Here is a 24922-nt window from a genome sequence, read left to right as displayed (position 1 = left end):
TGGCATTTTTTTGTCCATAAAGCACCTTGCCCCATTTATCATGCCTAGTTTATGGAGTGCTGACATTTGGGTGGCATATTGAGTGTCCCCATGCATGCCCCTCATGCCTCCCCTGGTGCAGAAGAGCTGTGTATTTAATATTTATGGAAGTCAGCCATCAGGTAAAGGGCTCCTTGGCACATCCTTGTGCACAATGTACCAGGAAATGAGAATGGGAACAGAGAGCACTGAGTTATGGGTAGCTGTAGGTGCTGTGTGTATGAATTCTAAAAGCTGGTCCCAGTAGAATGCCTACCCCTAATAAAATGATTTTAAGTACTAAACTGCAGGGAAAAAACTTGAAAAAACTTAAAATTCATTAAAGAAATAAAAAATGAAGGGATCTCCGTTTAATCAGTTAACTAATAGAAAACCCAAACAAAGAACAAGAGCATGTGTTACATATAGGTAAATGAGTATAATAAAATATAATTGAAAACAGGGTCAAAGGGTGCATCAGTAAGCATATAATGTGTTTTGTGATTTCAGCAATTTGTGTTTTAAACTGTATTCCTTTTCAACTGTGCTACTATGGTGTTTGAAACAAACAAAACCATTTTGATTTCTAAAACATACGTCAGATGTACCAAAAAGAAGAAGTGAACTTTAATGCATGGTCAACATTATATACAGAGCAAGATCAAAACCCAAAACTGCAGACAAAAATATAGAAAAAATACGGGAACCCTGCCCTTTAAGCAAATATTTACTGTAGACCATTCCAAGAAATCTACTAATTGGAAATAAGATGCAACAAAAATATTTATACCCTCAAGTTTTTCTTTATCGAGAAACAGGGTGTTTAAAGGTACAAATATGAAATGACAAAGAAAGAGCCTTTAAAACAGGCCAGAAGTCTTAACTTGAACTTTCCAAGTAAAGGCATCAGCTTCACAAAAATTGTGATACTAATGTAATGTCAAGTCAATAACGTTTTGACACATGAATAATCAATTAAACTATGAAAGGCTATTATCCCCAGCTACCTGGAGACCCTCATCTGACCCACCTTACAGGTAATCAGTGAGAAAAATCGATAGTAGTTTTAGTGAGTTTAATTAGATAGGTTCACGTACATCATATGAAAGTGACTGCATGGCACACTGGCTTGCCATTAGGCTCACTCCCACAGCATTCACAAAAACATCAAATTTCCTTAACTTCTGTATATACAGCAGTATAATAAAACTGTACGTGCTCCAGCTAATTGAAACCTTTCATTATACGGATAATTAAAAAAAAAACCAAAACTACAGTATAGACTACCTCGCATTATTACTTAATTGTGCAAGGTATTCACGCAGTTCTTTTGCAGATTTAAATCTGCCGTATCTTTTCTTTGGGTTAGCACATTCATCCAGCAAGGCCTCAAGGCGGCCATCTTTGGCGATTTCTGCTGGAGGATCATGAAGTAGTCCTCCGGAGGTGCCACGCCAGGTGGCATGTCTGGAAAGGAGGTTCTGGCAAATAGCATAATAATTATGGTCCACAGTAGCCCGAGAGCAAAGAATCTCTTTTGAAAAAGATAGGCAAGCTTCCTTGTCACAGTCATCAAACTTGCTTTCGTACCACACATCCCAGTTTTCAGGTTTATCTAGGGGGAAAAAAGTCAAAAATTGTTGAAAGTGATAATGTAAACAAAATCAAGCATTGCAGCAGAGCTATATTATGATACTGTATTTTCCCACTTCCATATAAGTGGTTTCTTCTGCCAAGTTAATGTCATAAACCAAATTTTCAAACACAGGGCTGACATTTAAACATAATCTACAAATTCTTGTTAAGCAAGGGGCTCCCCTGTACACCTGCGAGTGTAGCCCGTTGCTTAGCTGAGGAGTCCCCCACCCTCCTATCTTTAACTTTCATGGGTACATTTGGAGTTTAAATATTGGTACTTTCAAATTCAGTTCCATAATTTGAAATTAAAGAAATGTGGCAATCTCCAAAGCCTTATGCTGAACATTTTAAACATTAGAAACCTGCAAAATATTGTATTTATTGTTTGGCCATTCATGTTGGAGACTAGAAGGATTAGGTTTTACAGGACTGTAGCCGTACAGGGTTAGAGATGAGGGTAAACAAACAGGGGTTGGGGTGAGGTTGAGATAAGGTGGCCATGCACCTCCAGATCCGCTCGCTTTGCGATGTCGCCAAGCACGCAGATCTTCTCCCGGTTTCCCCCACCTATGGGTGGGCGATTTCAGGCAAATCCAGGCTAATTCGGTCATTTGGCCGTGGGGCCAAACGATCGAATTAGAACGACAGTTATAGAAGAAGTCGGATCGGGGGGCCGCATCAACGAGCTGATGCAGTCCTCGATCCGACAGAATTTTTTAACCTGCCCGATTGATATCTGGCCGATTTCAGGGACCGATATCGTAAGCTAGAATCGCCCCGTGTATGGCCACCTTCAGTTTGTAATCAATGCTGGGGATTTTGTCTATGTTTTGCTATGGTTAAATGCTGTGCGCTAAGCACCCAGGTTCTAGTCCTATGTATAATCCATAGCTGTAGACTGGTCAGACTGAGCATGGCTTCTGCATTATCATAGTGATTATAAGGTGCAGCCTATGGCTATGAGCCAAGCTGTTATGGACTGTGGCTTACATGAAGAATTTTATATGCTAAACATTGTTTCAGGAAAAGTGGTTAAATAAATAGAATTATAAACTGCAGACACTGCAGGCTTAGAGTCACAGACACCTTAATATAGCACTAGGGCATAAAAGCAGAAATATTAATTCAATCATCATAATATAAATAAAATGAAAGAAGCAGCTTTAGGACATGGTAACTTGTCACGTTTGGATATGACTGGGTGTCATATAAAGCAGTTTTTGACAAATCATTTGCGACAATATGAAGAAATATGCTGATCAAATGTTTAGCTGCCCCACTGCCTCACTCTACACACACCAATATCTTTATAAAAGCAACATTTATACTTACTTTGCTTTATTAGTTTTTTGTCAGCTACTAACACATTCTCAGCATCAACAATGATAACTTTCCCATCCCGCGGTCCAACTGCAAAGTTATCGAAGCTGACATCCAGGAGATAAAGTGCAAAATCAAAGTCATTGTTCGTAAGCTGTTCCGCAATTTCCATTAGCTGCCATGCTAAGTCTACTCGTTTCTCCCATGGAGCATTAAAGTAACTCCAGAGTTCTTCTCCAACATAATTGACAGCCACCATTCTGCCACAGGCTCCAAGGTATTTTGCAAAAGGCCATCCTTCATCAGATGGGAAGCTCTGCAAATAAAAGATTGTAAATAAAGGTGAAATTCAAAGATTCTCCTTTGGCTCCCTTGCCACAAATGATTTTTGGGAAGATTTTAATAAAGTCAGCTGGTTAGTATATTATATGTTTAATCATTAAAAAAAAATTATGTATACCAAAAAATAGAGAGCTCAAAAAAGGGAAACGTTTCAGGAAAATAAGTTTGATAAACATTACTATTTAAGGGGAATATAAATATAAAATACAGATGGTAAAATGCAAGGAAGCAAGTTACCCCAGAATCATTATTCAATGAATGACACATAAATGGGTGACAGTGACAGCAACCAGTGTACAGAAACCAGTTAATCAGAAAGATCAGAAATACAGGAACTCTAAATTTAAAAAAAAAATTGCTCATTTTTGCAGATTTGCTTTTTCTTACTGTAATATGAATTTAAAATGTACCTAATGATAATCAAGCCATGTTTAAAGAAAAATATCAAGGGGAGTATCTTAATATTTAAATGTTTTTCATTTATTGGCCAGATTGTTATTTGGGTTTCACAAGGCAGAAAATTAAACAGTTGAGACGCAAACAGGCTCAAGAAGAAACCAAACCTCTCCGGTCAAGACCAAACTAGTAGCAACACTATTCAGTAAAAATATCAGAGATGCTCACAGGCTTCTCATATAAAAGACTAAATTTACCATACAAGTAACTGAAGGTGCTAGAAAAATTACATTCAGACTCAGGCACAATGCACTGAGATGGCTGCCTACTCACCAATATTACAGCTAAAATAAAATATGTTTGTTGGATGAAGAATAACATTTTAAATAGCAGAGTGAATTGCTATGTAAACAGTGTAATTTAGAAATAAAAAGTACACCATAAAAATCATGACAGTAACCCTTTAAATTAATATTACCTAGGAAGTGTTTTGAATGCAGTTAATCGGGACACAAAAAAAAAAACTCTATTGTCAATTTAGGCAATATACTATGCTATTGTTTTAGATGTGTTTTGCCAAACTGTGATCAGTGATACAAAGTGCCTTCCATATTATTCCTGGCACCTAGTAGATATATAACAAGAGCCAACTAAGAGAAAGAATGATTGACTGTCAGTATATTCATGCTGTATGGCAAAGAAAGGCTTCAACAGTAACAAGAAAATCTGTGATTACTCTTGCTGCTTTGCCTTGCAGCAAGAATACATAACGTTGCAGAGTATCTGGACGACTGCATCCCTGCGGTGTCAGAACTCACCCTGTGTAATAAAAGAAATCTTACTCCAAATACAGAGTCGTTGGAATACACAGTGATGCAGCTGAAGCTGAGAAACCAGTTGCTGTGGTGCAATCCTACATTATAAGCATTATTATTCTCCTGCACATTTTGTAGTTTCCCTAAACCTTGCCAAACACCTGGCTGTCAGACAAGCATCCTGAGAAGTGACATGGGTCTTTGGAATTCAGAACAACACTGAACATAACTTGTCCCCTTCAGCACACTTGCTATATATAAGTTTTGTTGACCCAATTTTCTAGATATGTCTTTGAGCAGCTTTATTTTCTAACCCACTATTGTGCACACAAGGCAATTATTAGTTTTATTCCCTACAGCTTTACAAAGTGTTTCGAGAATCAGCTCCAAGTGTCTGTCCCTCAAGCTTTAACCCATTTGCAAAAGCATGAAATATTCAGTAAATAAAATAGTCTTATGGTAGAAATTAACACTGCAGCCAAACCGAAAAGCCAAGCCAGCAAGAATTATAGGGAAAAACACCCACACATGAAAATAGATAGAAACTTTCTAGTTTCCCTATAAAACTGAAGCTGTTGCTGACTTACACAGTTGCAATATACTGTGCAGCTGTAAGGGGAGGGGCTAGGAGGCCTAGAATAAAACTTAACAGAACAACTACCAAGGTACCTATGAAACTAGAGTATGGACTTGTTGCAAGCAGGCATCTGCTACTATCATTTACCTTTGTTGACCAAATAGTCCTAAATTACAGGCATGACTCTATTCTAAAATACTGTTTAAAAATCCGTATAGCTGCATTCCCCACAATTTGTTTAATAAGTGTTGATTTGTTACATAACACCTATCAAATCAACACCTATCAAATCCATATACCGTAGGGCAGATTAGAAGTAAGGAACATATGTAATATGTATGGTTCCAGCACCATTATAATCTGTAACATAGAAAAGGCTAATGGCACACAACATCTGAAGAGCAAAGGCAGAGTTTATTCCAAACTTCCATAAAGAACATGCAGGACAGAGAAAACCCTGTTCCTACGCCACCACTGTTTTTACATTAGTTTCTTCAAGTGGAACCACTTTAGATAAGTGCTTTATGTATACTTACCCTTTAACTGGGGACATGAACATTTTATGTTAAGGATACAAGTTTAATCATAGATACCTATTTGTTAAGCATCGGAATTTCAAGAGTTTTCATGGTATCAAGCAAAAACAAAAGCCAAAAGTCAGGCGAAAAAAACAAACATTTCCCTTAGCAACACAGCTAAGCACAAGGAAAGCCATCTAGAATCTTCCCATATTTGGAAGCCTTAATAAAAAAAAAAAAGAGAGACAGGGCTCTGTACTGAGGCTCCAGGACAAGCAAGCAGCTAAAATAGTTTAATAATTTATCACAAGGTTAAGAAATCTATAACGGTGTCTCCAAAGTAAATCCTAAAGTCTAAAGCAACTGGTTAGAGGTGCAAGGCTGCACAAAGCAGAATAATTTATATGTTTATTGGCAAAGTTCACTTTAAAGTGCCAAGTCATTTTGATTTTTTTTCCCATGCAATATTTGTACTTTTACTTGAGCTCTGATAAGAATGTAATTCAACAATTTTTAAAGGCCAACTAACGCCAGAAATGGGATGAACTGACATATTACATACAGCATGACACAGTATTAAGCTAGGCAGCACAACAGTGTTAAACCAAGAGAATAAGCATTTTGAGGTAAATCCTCCAAGTATCCATCTATAATTAGCACACAAACATCATCACCATGTTCTGTCAGCAACTGCCAGTGCAAACACGGGGCAGATTTTGACCTGAAAATGAACTGCTGTGTCTTTTGGCCACACCTAGAGGTGGATGCAGCTCCAATCAATACTACAGGTCAGGGGGTAGACGATTGCTGTGTTCTAATGTTTTTTTTTTTCTCAATGCATTTTTTTTACCACATTACGTTGACATTAGTCTAACATTTGCTGGACTGAAATGATTGCAGATGTCTGTGGCTGATTTGAGCAGTGAGTGTGAAAGAGATAAGAGTGAATAACTTAAAATTCTCAAATACATTGAACTATATAAACATAATGATGGCACTATAACGTAACAAAAAATAGGCAGAACATGATTAATATCTGAAAAATTCATGCCATTAAATGGGGATAATTATAAATATATTAGCATTCCACTAAAATCATCTGTATAATGAGCTGCTCTTCATCATAGTCTAAGAGAGGCTTCAGCAGGGGAAATGAGGGGTTTGTTTATACAGTTGACTGCTGTTTGTAATCATAGGGATCAAGAAGTAGATTGGGACTTAAATTTTGTCCTTTTTAGTGTAAGAACAAAACCCATAGATTTATTTTTGTGATTAAAACAACATGCAAATCCAATGTTTCAATCAAGCCCTTTTTCATGTTAAACAAGGAGGTACATCGCTTAAGCTGTTCTACAATGAATTCTTCAAATACATAAATTATAACTAATTAAACCCTCGTTACATCTACTAGAAGAAAACATGTGTGTTCAACATGGGTGCAATGACAAGAGCTTGTGCTGCACATACATTATGCCTATTGTTTAAATTATAAACCATCTGCATTTTTGTTATTTCTTGACCTAAACACAGCAAACCAAGAACCTGACACTTCTCCATGTTTCTAACTTTCTGGTTCATGCAAGGTAGATAACTAGGATACCAGTGCACCATTAAACCTACTGCACAATGGACCCCCACTTATCTGTAAACCAAAAACATCACAAAGAGGTGTAGGTGAGTGACTGTTTATATAAAGCTCATCATTTCTAGTTAAACTAACTCTGCTAATTACAAGGGACTTATTAAAGGAAAAGTAACACTAAAATGTTTTAAGTAAAAAAGCTATTCTACCCTGCACCAATAACTAACTGCCCTATCCTGCAAGCCACTTAATAGAAAATACGTGCTAAAACTTGGCTTCCTGTCAATTAAACTACGGCGATACGGGGAAGGAAGGTGCAGCATCCACTATGCGACGATCAATTGATCGAACCTAGCCTTCTTTCTGTATAGGAAGGAGTCAGGCTAGGCTTGATCAATCGATCGTCGCATAGTGGATGCTGCACCTTCCTTCCCCGTATCACTGTAGTTCAATTGACAGGAAGCCAAGTTTTAGCAGGTATTTTCTATTAAAGCATTTGAAATACTAAGTGGCTTGCAGGATAGGGCAGTTATTGGTGCAGGGTAGAATAGCTTTTTTACTTAAAAAAATTTAGCGTTACATTTCCTTTAAGTGTGAAAGTAGAACAATGCTCCATTAACGAATTAAAATTAGAAAAAAACACAGGATACAGAGTCATAATGCATTTTCAGCATATCATACAATATTTTGTTTGTGTTGTATAATGTAACTTTACTAAACTAAAATAATGTATAAGAAAAAAGTATGGCTTAGCTTCAGAACTTATTCCAGTTTGTGAAATATTTTGGAACCAGATGAAAGGCGCACTGCTGATTAATGTAAATGTTTCAGTTTGACATTTTATGGAGAACTTTTACAGAGACAAGGATTTTCATCACACAGTTGAGTCAATTCACAGGGCTGAGAAATATGCCCCCCTCCCCCCCATATTTTCGGGCTCTTTAGTACCATATAAACTTAAAATGCAGCTTTACACAAACAGCTAGATGCAATGGCAAAAAGTATGGCTTGAAAAGAGCATTGCTATTGGTCACTACTTTGGCTGCCAGTTCTTTTGTAAGCCATCAACTAGAAAATGACTACCAGGGGGTATTCCATTTTCAAAATTCCAAAAGCTTAGAGCAAGAGAGAACACTTTCAAGGTGATTTTACTTGTTATTTGTGCACATTTTTTTTTATTCACATTGCCCCATAAGTCTTTGTCCTGGAAATGCGTTGTGTCATTTGCATTATCTGACTGTTAAAACAATGTAGCAAAAGTAATGTCTATTCCAGCCATAGTTCCTCATCTTTTGCCATTAATAACTTGCTTGTGCTAAGCCTTCTCTATTACTACAGAGTGGGATCTGTAACAATGGTTCCTTTGTTTTATATACTCAGGAAAAGCAACACTTATTACAATATTAATGGGATCTAATGGCACATGTGGCAACTGTGTTGCTGCCAATGTAATTAGAACCTGCTGATGCACCCACAGGTCAGGGGATTATTAGCTCACCTAACAGTGCAACTGAGCCCAAGTAATTGTGAGCACCTTACCTTTCTCCCGCCAAACTGTATAGCATCATAAATGTCTGCAGAACACTGTAACTTACATCTTAATTAAGCCTTAAATTGGCACATTGTATTTTTAGTATCATTCCAAACTATGCATTGAAATAATAACCTTGAACATGTCAAACTAAAAGTAGTGTTGTGGGAGCTACAATAGGAAAAAGCGATAACAAAACTGAATAGAAAAAAGCAGATGAAATTGAAAAGCAAAAATATTTAATCTGGGGGATAAGAGCTGGAAAACTAGAACTATAATGCATCGGAAATATATTCTTTACATTTTCTTTTCTTTTTTTTTTTAAATAATTTAAAGCAAATAACTTACTACTTTCTCCTGCAGTCAGAAGAGTTTCTATGAAAAGGGATACTGATCTCTGTATAAACAAACCCATCCCTTTCCCATGGATCAAAGAAAAGGAATTTATTGTATAGGGGGTTTATCCAATAAGGGTGATCTCCTAGCGTGCTCCAAAGAAACCATGAAGTTCAAAAATAAATTTTGCACATTTTCCTGTTTTGAGCAAGAAACAAAAACAGATATTTGTAATTAAAATAGGGTAAAAGTATAATCATTAAGAAGCCACGTTGACTGAACTGCGCATTGTAAAAGTACACTTTTCATTTAACCATACCTATAACATTGGTGCATTTATTTTGTAACATTGTGACTAATGTACTAGCCAGCTAAAGTTTGACAAAGTTATTTTAGACAGAACTGTGTGGCCAGCAGTCCATGTGTCGCCATGCTGATAATATTTATCAGCTTCAGCCTTTGAAAATATTATTTAATGGAAGCTCTGCTTCTAGCTTTCTTGTTGCTGGATTAGTTGGTTGATGTGCAAGAACAATGAATGTATCCACTGTTATAAGAAAAAAAAAAGCTTATCTGTCATACCTAGAAAAGTTATTGCACTTTAACGGAGAATTATAGTAACTCTTTGGGCAATGACACACGGAGCTCCTTCTAGCCACCTACAAAATGATAATTGTCTCTACGTGTTTTAGCAGAGGCATGGCGATTTGTAGCTGGACAAGTAGTTGGCTACCAGTAGCACCGTGTGTCATAGTCCTCAGGCCAGAGACACATGTGAAGATTACTTCCCCAAGATTAATCTCCTTTAGTGATGGTGACTAATCTCTTAACACTTTCTTCACAGAGGTAATGTAAATCTGGCTTGTGGGCATGCTCAGTTGTTCTAAACTCAGATTACTAAACACGCCCCCCAGTCTAGCACCCAGTGAAGAGATGGCATTGCTGGTTCCCTTAGAAACTCTGCTCTAGCTGTCTGCTTCAATTTTTTTCACCTAACCATCTCTCCTGAGCTCAGCTTTACCATTACAGTGCTCAAACAAAGCAGAACTTTTATCAGAGACAGTTGTGCCTGTGTGAGCCTGTATTCTAGATGATATGTATGCTGAATAAGGGTGTGTGTGTATGCGGTTTGCAGATTTAAATGTTTCTGATTATGTATCAGAGGAAAAATGGCCACTGGGTAAAAGCTGGGTATGCAGTACAAATTATGCCATTTGGGTGGGGGAGACATGCCCAACTGATATACATTGTAGGCAAACGTAGGCTTTACATGCCCTTTAAAGTCAGGTGGCAGAAACAGCTCACATATGGTAAAGATAACCATTTCTATAAAAATGTGACAAATATTTGTTAGCCGATAACACTATTGGATATCTCGGTGCACGCACTGGTGTGGATACATCACAAAAATGCACATGTTCAAGCATTAACCTTTATAATCTCAAAACCTTCCAATGACTCCTGGAAGAATCCCGTACCAGCACTCCAGGAGTTCTTGGATAAACATGATTTTCCTAAACACAAATTTAATCTCTAATCTGCACTTTTACTGATGACACTATTTATACAACTATCACTACAAACAGTCTCCCATGTAGGTATTAAATGGTGTTTAAGGCTTAATGGTTATCAAAATGGAAAAACACTGATTTCTTATTTACTTTATGTTACAGTTTATATTTCTGAGAAAATAAAATGCATTAAACTAGAGCAGGTCCTGTTCTCTTCAACATGCACCTACATCTTTCCTGCTGGCTCTATGCCAACCTCCCAGTGAATAGCTGTTCTCGGCTATCTTATTTTGTACATAGGTACCATGGGTCTTTTTAATAGCGCGTCTTAAATCTTCCAACATTAGATGTGGTTTAATTTGACCTCAAATGACTTTGAATAAAATTTCATTACCTAGTTATTTAGACCTCGTAGAGCAGCAGGAGTTTATTACAAAAGATACATCTCAACCTAATCAGGTTAGAAGAAAAAGTCCTAGGGAAAATTGCAATGCATACTTAGCTTAAATGATCTTACGTTACAATGCTTAACAAGTCAAACTTCAATTTAGTCTCGTGTCAGCAAGATGTACATAATTTATTTGGCCTTAACCAGCCACTGCGTGAGTGTACATTACAAACCACATTTCTAGCGTGAATTTTAACATTATTGCTCCACCAAAATCGGAGTTCTCATTATAAATGCTATAATGACAATGAATAAGATTGGTTAGAATAAAACATGCATTTTTTAAAGGGCTTTCTATGCTTTGGTACAATAAGAAAGTACAGAAAATATGTTTGCAGAAAATGTGTACTATATAACTATTTGTTGTTTCATAGACATGCTTTGATCAGATATTTATTTTATACATAGGCTGATATCCTACACACTTTGCTAAAATATTTCAAAACAGCAATTTTCACAACACATATGGGTTTCTCAAATCAATTCTAAACGTTCAGTACACAAACACATGCACAACTTCCCCTTTAATGTTACCAGTAAACTTAACAGAGTAGCAGCTCAGTCACGCTTTTGAGTCGAAGATCTGACATCAATTTAAGGGAAATGTTGGAATATACTTTCTATACACTAAACCATCTGAAGTGAATTCAATCAACTAGCTCCTTTGGCATGTAATAATGCATGCATTGGGATCTGTTTGTCTAGGCAAGGAAGTACAAACCAGTGTATCTGATCTGTCAATCTGACTCTAGCAGAGATAGAACTGGATTATTTCCGAAACAGTACAGAATTTCTCACTGATTATATTTAAAACATTTTTATGATATAAAATTCATTAAATTGTAATTTTCTTGGTAGTTCTGGCGGCTCTGTGTATTACCAGCAAGCAACTTAGCAAACTCTTAAGGCAATGGCACAAGTAGCAATTTGTTGCCCACAGGAAATTGCTGGTCCCACGGGAGACAAATTAATAAAAAAATACCTTTCTAGTTGGACCCATTAGAGTTGTTAAAAGCACAGTGTTTTACTCTGGGTTATTTGCAAGAAAATGTGAAAAAAAGGAATTACATGCAGAGATTATACTGCATTCAGGTGGCAAGGTATTTTCGGTATATTTGTTGCCTGCGGGTGGCGGAGGATTTCCCATAGATGACAAACTTCATATGCTATTACTCATACAAGATCTCATCAGACATGATCGCAACAAAAAAAGGTTGTCCAGTGATTGTCAAAAGGATAAGCTTCCCATTTTACCCAGCTTATAAGACGACCCCCAACTTTTGCAGTTAAAATATCCTCAATCTCCCCCCCGCAGCGTCCTAAAGCTCGTCCTCCCCAACATCATCCAGCTCTCCCTAGCGTCCTCCCCAACATGCTCGAGCTCCCCCAACATGCTCCCCCACATATTTTAGCTCCTCCCCACATACTTCATCTCCTCCCCACATCCTCCCCCACATACTTCATCTACCCCCAACATCCTCCCCCACATACTTCATCTCCCCCCAACATCCACCCCCACATACTTCATCTCCCCCCAACATCCACCCCCACATACTTCATCTCCCCCCAACATCCACCCCCACATACTTCATCTCCCCCCAACATCCTCCCCCACATACTTCAGCTCCCCCAAGTGTCCTCCACCACCCCTGCTGCGTCCGGCTGTTTCCTCCGGCTTTAAACGTAATGGCTTCATCCACCACGCTTCCCGATCGCCTGCTGCTTCCTCCGGCTGCTTAGGTTGCGCCCCGTTCACGCTGACGTGACGCGTATGCACAGGGCGCAACCAATAAAATTAACCACTGACCCCTTTAAAGCGTTACAGGCTCATTGGCGGTCAGCGGTTAATTTTATTGGTTGCGCCCTGTGCATACGCGTCACGTCAGCGTGCATGGGGTGCAACCTAAGCAGCCGGAGGAAGCAGCAGGCGAGCAGGAGGGGTGGAGGATAAAGCCGTTCCCTTTAAAGCCGGATGAATCAGGCGAGCGGGAGGGGTGGTGGAGGACGCTGGGGGGCCCTGCAAGCAAGTACCCGGCGTATAAGACGACCCCCGACTTTAACCCAGATTTGTCTGGGTTTAAAAGTCGTTTTATATGCCGGAAAATACGGTACTTAGACCAACTTTGCTGTACAAAATTGAAAACAACTTGAAGATAAGCAGAAAGAAGAGGTCATACTCTACAAAAATGAACTTTCGACTACTGCCAGTATGAGCCAACCTGCTCCTTCCAATATTAGCAGTAACAGGCACAGTATCCGCCTGGGTGCAGACCCATGGAGAGAATTTAGGTACAAAAGCTGTTCAAGTGTGGGCATGCAGGCCAATATCATGTCTGTTAGTGCAGATAATTAGTTTAGAAGCATGTAGTTTATATTCAGGCCGAGAAGCAGCCACGTGTGGCAGTAGCCTTAGTGGCAGATACGACTGCTCCCCAACAACTGCATTATAGGGGTACAGATGACCTCCATTATGTCTCTAATATCGTTACATAAAGAGCACAATAGACCACATGCACTGTATAAGAGCTGTAAGAGGTAGTTGGCAGATGTGTAATTAGGTTTCCTCGTATACAAGCATCTTTTATTTATTTTAAGATTAATCCATCTGAAGAAGAGGAAAATATGGTTGTTGGACGCTGACAGATACAGTTCACATTCACTTGGCTGAATAAAGTTGTAGAAAGTATATGAATAGCTAGATGGAGGGAAATATATACACAAAATAGCATGCTTTATACAGCAGTAAATGTAATAGAACGCTTTTTAAAAAAAAGTGGACAAAGTACAACCTTTGGAGAAAAAAGGCAGGGCCTGAAGGATGCACAGTGTAGAGAAAACATTGTGTCAGAAGCAGATGCAAGCCAATAAACCTGCCTGAGCTATACAGCTCTCAAAGCCTCCCTATTCACAGCACAGACACTTCACTTAAATTATTAGGTGTTTGTTCTCAGACATGTTGACAGCTTTCTTCCAGCCTCACACCTCAAATCCCAGCTAAGCAGAAGCCTTCTACGCATTCAATCTTGTTTATAAACTGCTCCCACCAATGGGCTGCATGATAGCAAGAGGTAAAATTTAACATTCTGAGGACTTCCTTGAAGAAATGTATCATGAACAATGTATTCTACATTTAAAACAGTCAAAATTGTTATAAATGTAGTTATAGTTTTAAATGTTATTCAGTTAAATATATTTTACAGTTATAAAAATTAAAGAATATGAATGAATCATATAAAGGAGACAAAGTAAGTCCATACACTCATGGTTCCTTGTTAACTCATTCCATTATCCACTGGTGCAGATCCTCCTGATGCACCTGGCCAGGTGCCTATAACAATGAGCACAAGAAAAATGATTTGCTGGTGTAAAAAGATACCTACAACCTGTTTATTGCGGAGTGCACATACAGGCCAAACGTTTCAAGAGCTTTGTGTCGTCTTCATCAGTGGAAAAAGTACATACAATTCAATAACTATGCCAAACACCCTTACATGCCCCTAAGCACCACCCCTCGCAGGTTGGAGTTATCTTTTTACACCAGCAAATCATTGTGTGCTTTTCCCCTTTTTCTTGTGCTCATTATATAAAGGAGAGACGTACTAGCCCCCAATGAACGCCTACCTAGAAGTTGCCTTAGTCACATCAACATCATTCCATCTCCTACATGCACTAATTAAACCTTCTGACTGCTACCCATCTCCAGGATCGTGCATTGATGCCACAGGTAATTCTGGACATAGAATCTTTGGTGCAGAATGTTCCACTGCTATCTTCCTTCCTGTTCCAATGCATCACCTGTGCTGGGTGTAGACCCAGTACCAAACCTCTTTGGATATTACTGTACAGCATATAAGCCCAGCTTCAGGTGGTGAAGGGGGTATCTGGAGCAGGGTAGATGATGATAGCGGCACACACAGCAAGAAAGGACCCTGGGCTGGCTAGTTTCTTTAAAAAAAAAAAAAAAAGCCGGGTAGGCCCAGGTTAACATAGTAGCAATTATAGTCAATGGGAGGGCATAACAACTTGGCACGAAGGGTAAAGGAACATGGAGCAACACAATCTAAGAAGGTGCAAGGCACAGAGCCACATTTATGTTGTAAAAGACAGCATACATCCACCCTCATTCCCTTAACTCGGGGGACACTTAACCAATTAAGTCCATAAGTGCTATGTGGAAATGCTCTTCTCTCTCTTATCTGTGTCTCACTAGTGTCAGAGCACCAGTAGTTCAAAGACTCTAAACTGTTTGCATGTAAACAACTGGCTAGGAAAACTGCTGGCCACTTAGAACATTGATCCCTTTACAATTCAAGAACTAAAAGATACAGCTGCCAATCATACATCAATAAGATATATAACATGTCTACAAAAATATTATATATATATATATATATATATATATATATATATATATATATATATATATATATATATATATATATATATATATCTTACACTAGCCCACAGAGCGACATTTAAGTTGCAGAACATTCACAGCAGAATACCTGCCTTAGGTAATTTAACAAAATTTTATGGGCAACATTATACACAAACAAAGGTACAGTTATATGACCACCCCAAGCCCACATAATAAAGAGTTGTGAAATTCTTAGGGGTGGCAGTTGTCCTTTTTAAAATTCTTTTAACAAGAGTTGATCATCAATAAAAAAGTCTAGATGCGCTTCACCATATGTTTTGGGACATATGTTTAGAGGTGAAGATCTGTGCCTTCCATATTTTTCTGCTGATTTCAATCTCATTCTCTAGTGCTGTCAGTTACCTAAGGCAGCAGTGATCACACATAGTGGAATGATTACATATGCAGTCATGTTCAAGGGCCAGACAATACTAAAGTTATATCATACAATGAAGTCTAATGAAGCCCTTGAGTAGACTGGGGCCACTAATTGGACAGCCCTGGCCTAAAGTGAGGGGCCAACTAACAAAAAGAACATATACAACATAAAATTTACAGCACAAGACTAATGTATGTACTCAGATGGCAGCATACAAAAAAACACTGCATTCTACATCAGTTAGCAACAACTTTTAGGATAAGCTAGTAACCACTCTAATCAAAACCCACCAGAGCATTATTCAACAGTTTGCTCTTTGGTATTTATGTATTTTAAAGTGAATCTGATACCATTCTGCATCATAGAGCTTGGTTAGATGCTTAAAAGTTACGTTTATTCTCAACTGAGCACAGAAGAATCTAGGAACCACATAGAATACATTGCTCTTTATAAATGTAAGTGTGCCAATGGAAACATAGCTTCCTTTTACTGCAGTGATCCCCAACCAGTGGCTCGTGAGCAACATGTTGCTCTCCAACCCCTTGGATGTTGCTCTCAGTGGCCTTAAAGCAGGTGCTTATTTTAAAATCTTGGCTTGGAGGCAAGTTTTGTTGCCAAACAGAGTCTCCTGTAGGTTGCCATTCCATATAGGGGTTACCAAATAGCCAACTACAGTCATTATTTGGCACCCCAGGAACATGTTTTATGCTTGTGTTGCTCCCCAAGTCTTTTTACATTTGAATGTGGCTCACGGGTAAAAAAGGTTGGGGATCCCTGTTTAACTGTAAGGCAACATTTTGCATTACAGCCAACATAAGATTATAATGTCAGCAGTCACCCCCGAAATCTTGCCATTCACTAACTTAGATACATCTTAGGTAGGGGGAGGCCTACAACTATAGAGTTTGTGAAAGAAGCTCCCAATCTTGCCGCTTAACTTGCATCATCCAGATGTGCAAGTTAGGCAGGGTCAGGAAGAGTAGTGCAAAATGTTGCAGTAAGGAAGGGGCTCGGCTGTGTCTCCTGACACTGCAGCCTACCCCAGGGTGCATGGGCTTTATAATTGAGCACTAAGGGGCACACTAATGCAGCCCAGGCTATTGTAATTGAGCCCTATTAACTACAAAATCAATATTTCTTTTATTTACAACTCCCTAAGCTTCACAAGTTACTTTTAGCTGAAAAATACACATCATAAAGAGTTAACAAAATATGTGCTGTGGATTAACTAAGACAGCTGTACTGTGTATTACAGAAGTTAGCTAGTAAAGCAAAGGCAGGATACTATTCTTTAATTATTCCAGTCTGTCAAATATACAGAGGATAATCTCTTCTTAAAATGGGGAGATCTCAGACAGCAGATGTCAAAGATTTGTACATTAGCCATAAAAGTAGAATCAATCATTTCCTGATGCTGCAGAATTGTCAAGTGCTTGCAATTATAGGCAATAAACTCTGCTAAATTATGTAGATTGGAGATATTCAAAAAGCTTGGTATACAAGACCAATTTATTTAAATCAGGCTTTTTCCCCTGAAAACCTGAAATGAATTGCAACTACCCTAGAGTAGAACAAATATACCAAAACACAACTTTTTTTTATTACAAGAAAAATCAGAGGTGCTGCAAAGCATTGGAAATTACAGATACTGCTATCCAATAAATAAAAAAATAAGTCAAGAGCAAGAGATTGCAGAAATTTTTTTAACTTCTAGTTTCTTATTGGCTGGCTAGAAGATACCAACCATGGGGCTCAAACAGTGGATCAAGGGGGTATCATTTGATGGTTAACATAGGCTGAGGTGTAATTAATTAATAATAGTAATTAATTCAGATTCTCTTTACATGGCAGCTCAGAAACCAGTACAATTAGCATCAGAATTTAATAACCAAGCCTACAGTATCAGCCTCTATGACAGGCCAACCTCATTTTCTGCTTGATGATTTACAAAGACCTATAAAGCTTAGCTTCTCAACAGCTGCCAGAGCACACTGAACATGTGCTGTGTCACCGACGCTTCTAATAAAATCCAAGATGGTAAGCCCTGTTTGAGGGACCTTTGATGTCACACACCTAAGATGATACATTGAGCAGTAGTAGTGAAAGGGTCCTTCCCAAGACACACACACAGTCAGTCACTCTAGGTAGTGTCTATGGAGTAACGCGTGTATTTACCCAAGAAATACACACAAGCCGTATGGCATGATCAGAAAATACATGACATAAGAATGTGGAGGAATAATGAATAGATGTGGTAAAATTCGATGTCAGATAAAAAAAAAAGTGTATAACATCATACACCCGTCAAGCTGATGAGCGAGTCTGTTAGTCGCCAGGGACACTTTGCCTTAGATTTTAATATGAACACTAACAAAGTTTACATTTGAAACATAAGTAGGTGCTAGAAGTGTGACAGACAAATGTTACCAAGACTGGAGGAGATATCCATAGGTTTTCCTGCCTATTCATACATGGGGCATGGTGACCAACCAAAGAAAACAAAAATACATTTTTAGATTATGAAATAATCTGGTGTTGGCCTCTGCATACTTAAAAAAATGATAAATGTGAGAAAACCTTTAGCAAAAAAAACTTGTTGCCAAATCATCACAGCTTTTTTCAGTGTCAACAAGCAGCAGGTTTTACATAGGATACTCACTAGTACTGTTACATAAAGGTGGAAACGTGTTTTTTTTTTTACATGTTTGAATTGAATTGTGAATGTTTTAACAAAACCGAAAGCAACACAGTAACCTTTGCTAAGTGAAATACAGACACTTTTCCCCCCATATCATTCCAGCAGAGAGAAGTAAAATAGAATATGCTACTTGTTAAGTATTTAGATGAATGCTAAACAGCTGGAAAAGAATTTGGCAGCGGCGACAGAAAGCTGCAGTTTACAATCATGCCTTTTATCATGCAATGGATCTTCTGGAAACAAGAGCACCTACTGCTGCGAGTGTGTATGTTCAGGTCTGACTTACATAAGCTACTTTTTACAGTTTAGCAAGTCTCCTACTAGGAGCAAATGTGACAACATGCTATCCTCACAAACAGATCAGCAGACTGCAACCTTTTTAGAATGTATTGAATCTTAGGCACCTGAAATGCACAAGTTTTCATTCAAATTACCTGCAACATAGAAGATACATTTCTAAGAGTTTTGCTTGTAATGATTGTAATAAGCCAGTCCGGGCTTCTGCTAATATTACAATGAACATCTAAACTCGATTCCAGGTACAGCTATTACCCAACTGCCACTTCCTACATTTAAAATAAGTGTTCACAGCACTGACCATATGCATGTATCTTTCCAGGTTAAGATTTGCTGCTTATATGACAAACAGTCTCAGTAAGAGGTTTACAGTCACTAACCACCAATATAAAAAGACTTGCCAACCTTGGAAATCTGGCACGCCTCATTAGTATTTTCCTCTCCATACAGGTTCTGATTTGCCCACATAATGCTTATGGAGACATATTTAAGGTAAAATAGGCTTTCTGAAAAATAAACAATATTACAGGCAAAAATTAAAGTTGTACAGCAAAGAGAAGCTGAAATTGTATTATAGAAAAAAAAATATCGAACAGGATTTCTTATAACTTAGTAACAATCCAAATAACTGGTGACATTGTTACCACTCTGATGACTTTGAAACAATCTAGGTGTTTACACAGGAAGTCAAAACCCCTTTCAGTACAGTATGATCCTTAACATTCAAACAATAGCCTTAGCAGTTGTCATTCCCACAACACAGCTGTATTTGTGAAATAAGTACATAAAAGGGAATAAGCATGACAGCACTTTTTTGGCGAACCAGTGTTGGGGTTTTCTTCATATAAACAATCTATGCCAAAACAGTGAACAATCATATGGCACTTCTTCTAGACAGATCAGTAGGGAAACTTTACACTGCTGGAAGCTAGCAGGGTTTACGGTGTCAGTATTAAATCATTTATTGATTACATGTCAATACACTGTGCTTAACAAATGCTGTAATATATGTGCTTTCAGTCGTTAATGGAGCATTATATTCAGGAGAAACATTGCAGATCTGTGTCAATTACAGATATGTGCCAATTCATTACCAGGTACTTCATTACCAGATACTGACACAAATATGGATATTTATAGACACAAAAGAATTTAACTGCAATAGCAAGTGTGATTGAAAATAAAAATGTTGGACCTGGAAAACCCATTGGTAAGGAGTTTACAGTTTAAGGCTTTCCCTCCAGGTTATGGCTTTGCCAAAACTAAAATGTGTGCAATGTAATTAAATGATCAATCCTCTCAAAAAAACACAAGGGTTTGTAAACTGACTGATGAAGTATAAGATAGCCTAAACACATGTTTATACAAGGATTCACTGCCTCTTAGATCATACAATCTTTATCATGGTTTAAAAATACTTGAACCAATCTGTTAGGTCTGGTAATATAACCTTTCCTCTACAGCAGTGGTTCCCCCATCTGTGAGGTTTGTACCCTGGGGGCTTATGATTAGGGTGACAGCCATTTAGTCTATGGCTGCGCAGCAGAGACTGCAATATTTTCATATATTTGTTCTAAGCTGGGGGGGGGCTCACAAAAGATTTGACCTTCAAGGGGAGATTGACAGGCACTGCTACTGAAATCCATTTATTGTTTTAAATTCTACATTTTTTAAGTTATTGTGATGTCAAAATGCATTATAAGGGTTAAACGTTCCTTATCCAAAAATATCTGTACTTTGACAGTTATCCCTCCTACCCACAATTCCTTGACTCTAAATAATTACTCTGGGCACAGCAATCAAAAGCCATCATGCAACATTCAGACTTCTTCCAATTTACTGTGGGGACAGTTTATGGGTCAAGCTCAGAGTATTTTTAAAAGATTTTGTGTTTTGACATTACCATTGCAGTTAATGAAAATGAATGCTGCAGGCCAATAATGCCTCCTAATAACTCCTATGTGCAAGAGTGTTTAGGATTAAAATGTTGGTGTTAAGTCAGCTTCTAAGTAGTAGCCCACATGTACAGACCATGAGTGAATAAGTGCTCGGGGGCTGAGTGAACACAAAGAGCAAACACTGCACTGACAATGCTGCAGCAGGGAAAGGAGAATACATATCTTAGTGTACGTGGAACATAAACAGAGGCATGTGCAGTGGAAGTTATAACTACAGAACGATCTATCAGATTTTCCTACAAACTCATACACCCCAAGACAAAAATACACAAGATTGTGTGCCAAGGTTCGGGGAAACAAAAGGAGAGAAAAATCACTGTAGCAACATGTAGCCCATAAACGAGAAAATTTAAAATGACCTATGGGAGGGACAAATTGCATTGGTTATACAGTAAAAGTACAAAGGTGGGTAAATTCAATATGACAAACTAAACAGCACTTAAAATGTAAACAAACCATATACTGCGGCCAGGAATTGGAATATTTGCAAGCCCAAAATAACAACAGGATAGATTAGATGCAAATCTGGCCCCCTCCATTGCAGCTTAAAGTTTTGGCTTGATAGTAACTGGAAGACTAGAGGTGTGCCAGTGTACAATAAGGAGGGGGGGTTTACAGGTCGCCCACCAGCTATATCTGATATAAATTCTCAGGGGGAACGCTACATAATACTGGAGGGCCCCTTATCTAGCCATTTATGCTAAATAGAAGTTGGAACCTATGGGAAGTTACATCTCAGCAGCAGGTTGGGCATTACCCTAAGAATTAAAATAGAAAAACAGCATTTGCCAGATTGCCACCAAACGCCATAGGGGGCTACAGCTGCATGGCCACTTTCTCTACCAAACTCCGAGAGAAACCCATATGCAGAACACGTCCACATAGCCAACTCTCAATGGGAGCAGGGAAGTCGTACCTGCTGCAAGTCGCAGTGTGGCTTGACACGGAGGGGAAACTTACTGTAAGCGAATGGAGTGTTTGGGATCATGAGTCCATGTAGAACAGGGGCTGCTGTGTGTTGGGAATGTGGGGCACTAAGCCCCAGGGATGGAGGGACCTACCTGCAGGACCAGCGGCTCCGGGTTGAAGGCCAGGGTGAGGAGCAGCTGCATGCGTTCCGTGTCCTTGAGGTTCCTAAGCAGGAAGCTGCCCGAGTCCTTGGTCTCCGCGTAGCGCCGGACCAGCCTGTCCAGGAGCCGCTGCGAGGGGCAATGCACCAGGTCGGACCAGCCCTCCACTACATCGGGGGTCAGCAGCCGCACGTCCCCATTGAGCCGAGCGAAGTCTGTCTTGTACATGGCCTGGACCAGATCGCAGCGGGGCCGCCCGGTGGCTTTCTTGCAGATGCGCTGGTCCAGCTCGGACAGTTCGTGGTTGGAACCGAGGCGCTTGAGCACCACACGCCGGCTGCCCTCCCGGGGCTCCCCGTACTGAGCGAAGTGGACGTTCTTGACATTAAAGAAGTCCAGCAGCCGCAGCCGCCCCCAGCCTTCGAAGCTCAGCTGCCCGTTCATAAACTTCCGGCACCAACTGGTTCCAAAACACGCCGGGCACTTATTGAGGCTGAGGAAGCGGCGGTCCGTCAGCTCGTTGCGCTGGAAGGAGGAGAGCAGGGAGTGCGTGTTCAGAAGCATCACCACCAGCAGGCTGGCCGCGAACAGCACCTTGGCATAGCGGAACAATCGGCCGAACTTCAGCGAGGCGAGGCGCAGCATGGTCCCACGCTCACTGCGCCCCCGCCCCGGCTGCTCCCCTCAGCCGCCCTGCTCTGGCAGGGGAGCGGCGCTGTGAGAGGCCAGCTCTGGCCCAGTTCGGTAGCGCGGCTGCTGCTCGTTTCCCCCCGATCTGTGCGGCTCTCCACTTCCCCCAGCTCGGCTGGCTCTCAACTTACTGAGAAAGAGGCGGCTCGGAGAGCCTCTGCCAACTGCCTGGGGGAGGGGGGCGTGGCCGAACAATGGTGCTGGGGGCGGGTTGTTATGTCACCTGACGTGAGGAAGGCGGAGGAATGTACAGCTGTACCACGTGATGACGGCCAATGGGGGCGTTTTGATTTTGATTCGCCATTTTTGGACGGGCAGTGGCCTGGGTGTTTATTGGGTTAATGTCAATTTCGTGTCATGAAAACTACACTCGAGTTTAAAATTCTGAACTGTTGACGTTTTTATTAAAGTTAGCGGGAAATGTCTGTGCGCTTAGTGCTGAGTGCAACAGTGCGATTGTTGGGAGGGCGCACGTAGTGCGAGTGGGGGATTGTGCAGCTCTGTGAGCTTGTAGGATGGAATGATATGTGGGGCGCAGACAAGGCGATATACTGCAGCTCTGCCCCTACAGGGGCCCTGGCTTAGTTAGTGCGGGCTGTGGCACAGATACACCTGGGCTCGAACCCTTTCCTGAAAACTAAACCATCCTCCTGCTGGCTAGGAAAATGATGGCAACTGGTTGCCAATTGGTTGGGTGGCGAGCGGGAGCAAGAAAGTTTTGCAGGAATCTATGACCTGGAACAGCGTTTGTTCTAGAGATAAGATTGTTCAGGGTTGGACTGGGGCACTGGGATAAAACCTAGCCCTGGTTGGCCCCACCAGCCCTAAATGTGGAATGGGTCGTGGGGGCTCCTTTGGGGGTGCAGGGGGCCCTGAGGCAGCAGCCCCGGTGGGCCCTGAATACCCCAGTTAGACCCTGACATTGCCACCAAGCAACAGCTAATGGTCTTATAGATGGGCTAAGAACAAAAGAAATATAAGTTGATGAAAAATGAATGTCTACTCAAGACAGACATAACAGATAAGGCTAAAGTCTCTAGAAATAGATAATTATAGCATTTAACTACCCATAGCATAACATTCACTGTAAAATTAATTAAGCAGGTTGAAGGAAGACAAATTTGGTACTTTCAGACTGATGAAAGTACCATCCTTTCTAGTCGTCCTTAGGTTTGGATTGATAATCAAAATGTTACATAGAATTTTTAAGCCAAGAGAGACGAAGAATAATTCACTATGTAATCACAACTACTAGGAATTCTGGAAGAATTGCATGATATAAATTAATGATGGGTGCTGTTAGGCGGCAATCCTATCCCTGGATAGGATGCTGTTTGCAGGTCATAGATTCCTGCAAACATGTCTTTGTTTTACGGAGATAGCTAATACAGGGATCCCCAACCTTTCTTACTCGTGAGCCACAGTCAAATCTAGAAAGACTTGGAAAGCAACACAATTTGCGGCGATTTTTAAAAAACGAGTTCCAGCGACAAGTCGCTTGTCCTCCTAACAACTAGCTACAACTAGAGATTTTGGCAACGGAGCGATTCTATTTCCCACAAATCCAGGTGTCATATTCCCCACCCACAATTACAAATTACATTCGGTGCAATGGGGAAATCACAGTGACTTCCTGCTCAGTGGGTTTTACTTTCGGAAATTCAGATTCGATTCAGAGCAATAAGCGATTTGAAGTTGTACCATCGGTTTAGTTACTGGCAATTTATATTATACCCTATGTAGAGACAAAACGAGCAACTTGTTGCTGGAACTCGCTTTTTAAAAATGGTAGCGACTAAATCTCCCCTTGGGACATTAGCCTAAAGGAGGCTTTATTTGGTAGTAAATCTTGTTTTTATTCAACTTGCCACCAAGTCAGGAATTCAAAAATAACTACGTGGTTTGGGGGCACTTAAGAGCAACATCCAAGGGGTTGGTGAGCAACATGTTGCCCCTGTAGCCACTGGTTGAGGATCACTGAGCTAATGAGAGAGTAGCTCACACCTAGTAGTTGCTTTTATGAATGCCTCTTTATGTCATGGTGTTTAGAAAGGTTCTGGAAGAAAACCATGGTACTGCGGTTATTATAATAGGAAGGTAGAGACATCTTGGAACAGCTTTTGTTGTTGTGGATCCTTCAAAGGAATGTCCCTTGAGTTGGATGGTATCTATATTAAAATGTTATAATGCACAGAAATCAACTAATTATCTTGTGAGATTATCTGGAAATTATTAATAGTTCCACTTAATGAATAAGTTCAGTGTAAATAAAGAGTCCTTTAACTAAACACACCAAGGAATGATCAGTGTATTTTTTATGTCGAATTCAATCACACTGCAGAAATACATTTTTTTTTTACCCTTCCAAGGATAATGTCATA

General features: G+C 39.7%; 1 protein-coding gene across 2 annotated transcripts; it reads right to left on the bottom strand.

The window, feature by feature from the left end:
- Positions 1 to 621: 621 nt before the first annotated feature.
- dipk2a (divergent protein kinase domain 2A) lies at positions 622 to 22727 on the bottom strand. Of its 2 annotated transcripts, none has more exons than XM_031901521.1 (3): positions 9086 to 9855; positions 2989 to 3292; positions 622 to 1633 (listed from the first exon to the last, which is right to left on the bottom strand). In XM_031901521.1, exons 2-3 carry the CDS (start codon positions 3233 to 3235, stop codon positions 1302 to 1304), a joined length of 579 nt encoding a protein of 192 aa, XP_031757381.1. In that variant the 5' UTR covers positions 3236 to 3292; positions 9086 to 9855; the 3' UTR covers positions 622 to 1301.
- Between the last annotated feature and the right edge of the window lie 2195 nt (positions 22728 to 24922).

This window comes from Xenopus tropicalis, chromosome 5 (assembly GCF_000004195.4).
Source record: "Xenopus tropicalis strain Nigerian chromosome 5, UCB_Xtro_10.0, whole genome shotgun sequence".
Taxonomy (NCBI): domain Eukaryota; kingdom Metazoa; phylum Chordata; class Amphibia; order Anura; family Pipidae; genus Xenopus; species Xenopus tropicalis.
This window is presented reverse-complemented; position numbering and strand designations above follow the sequence as displayed.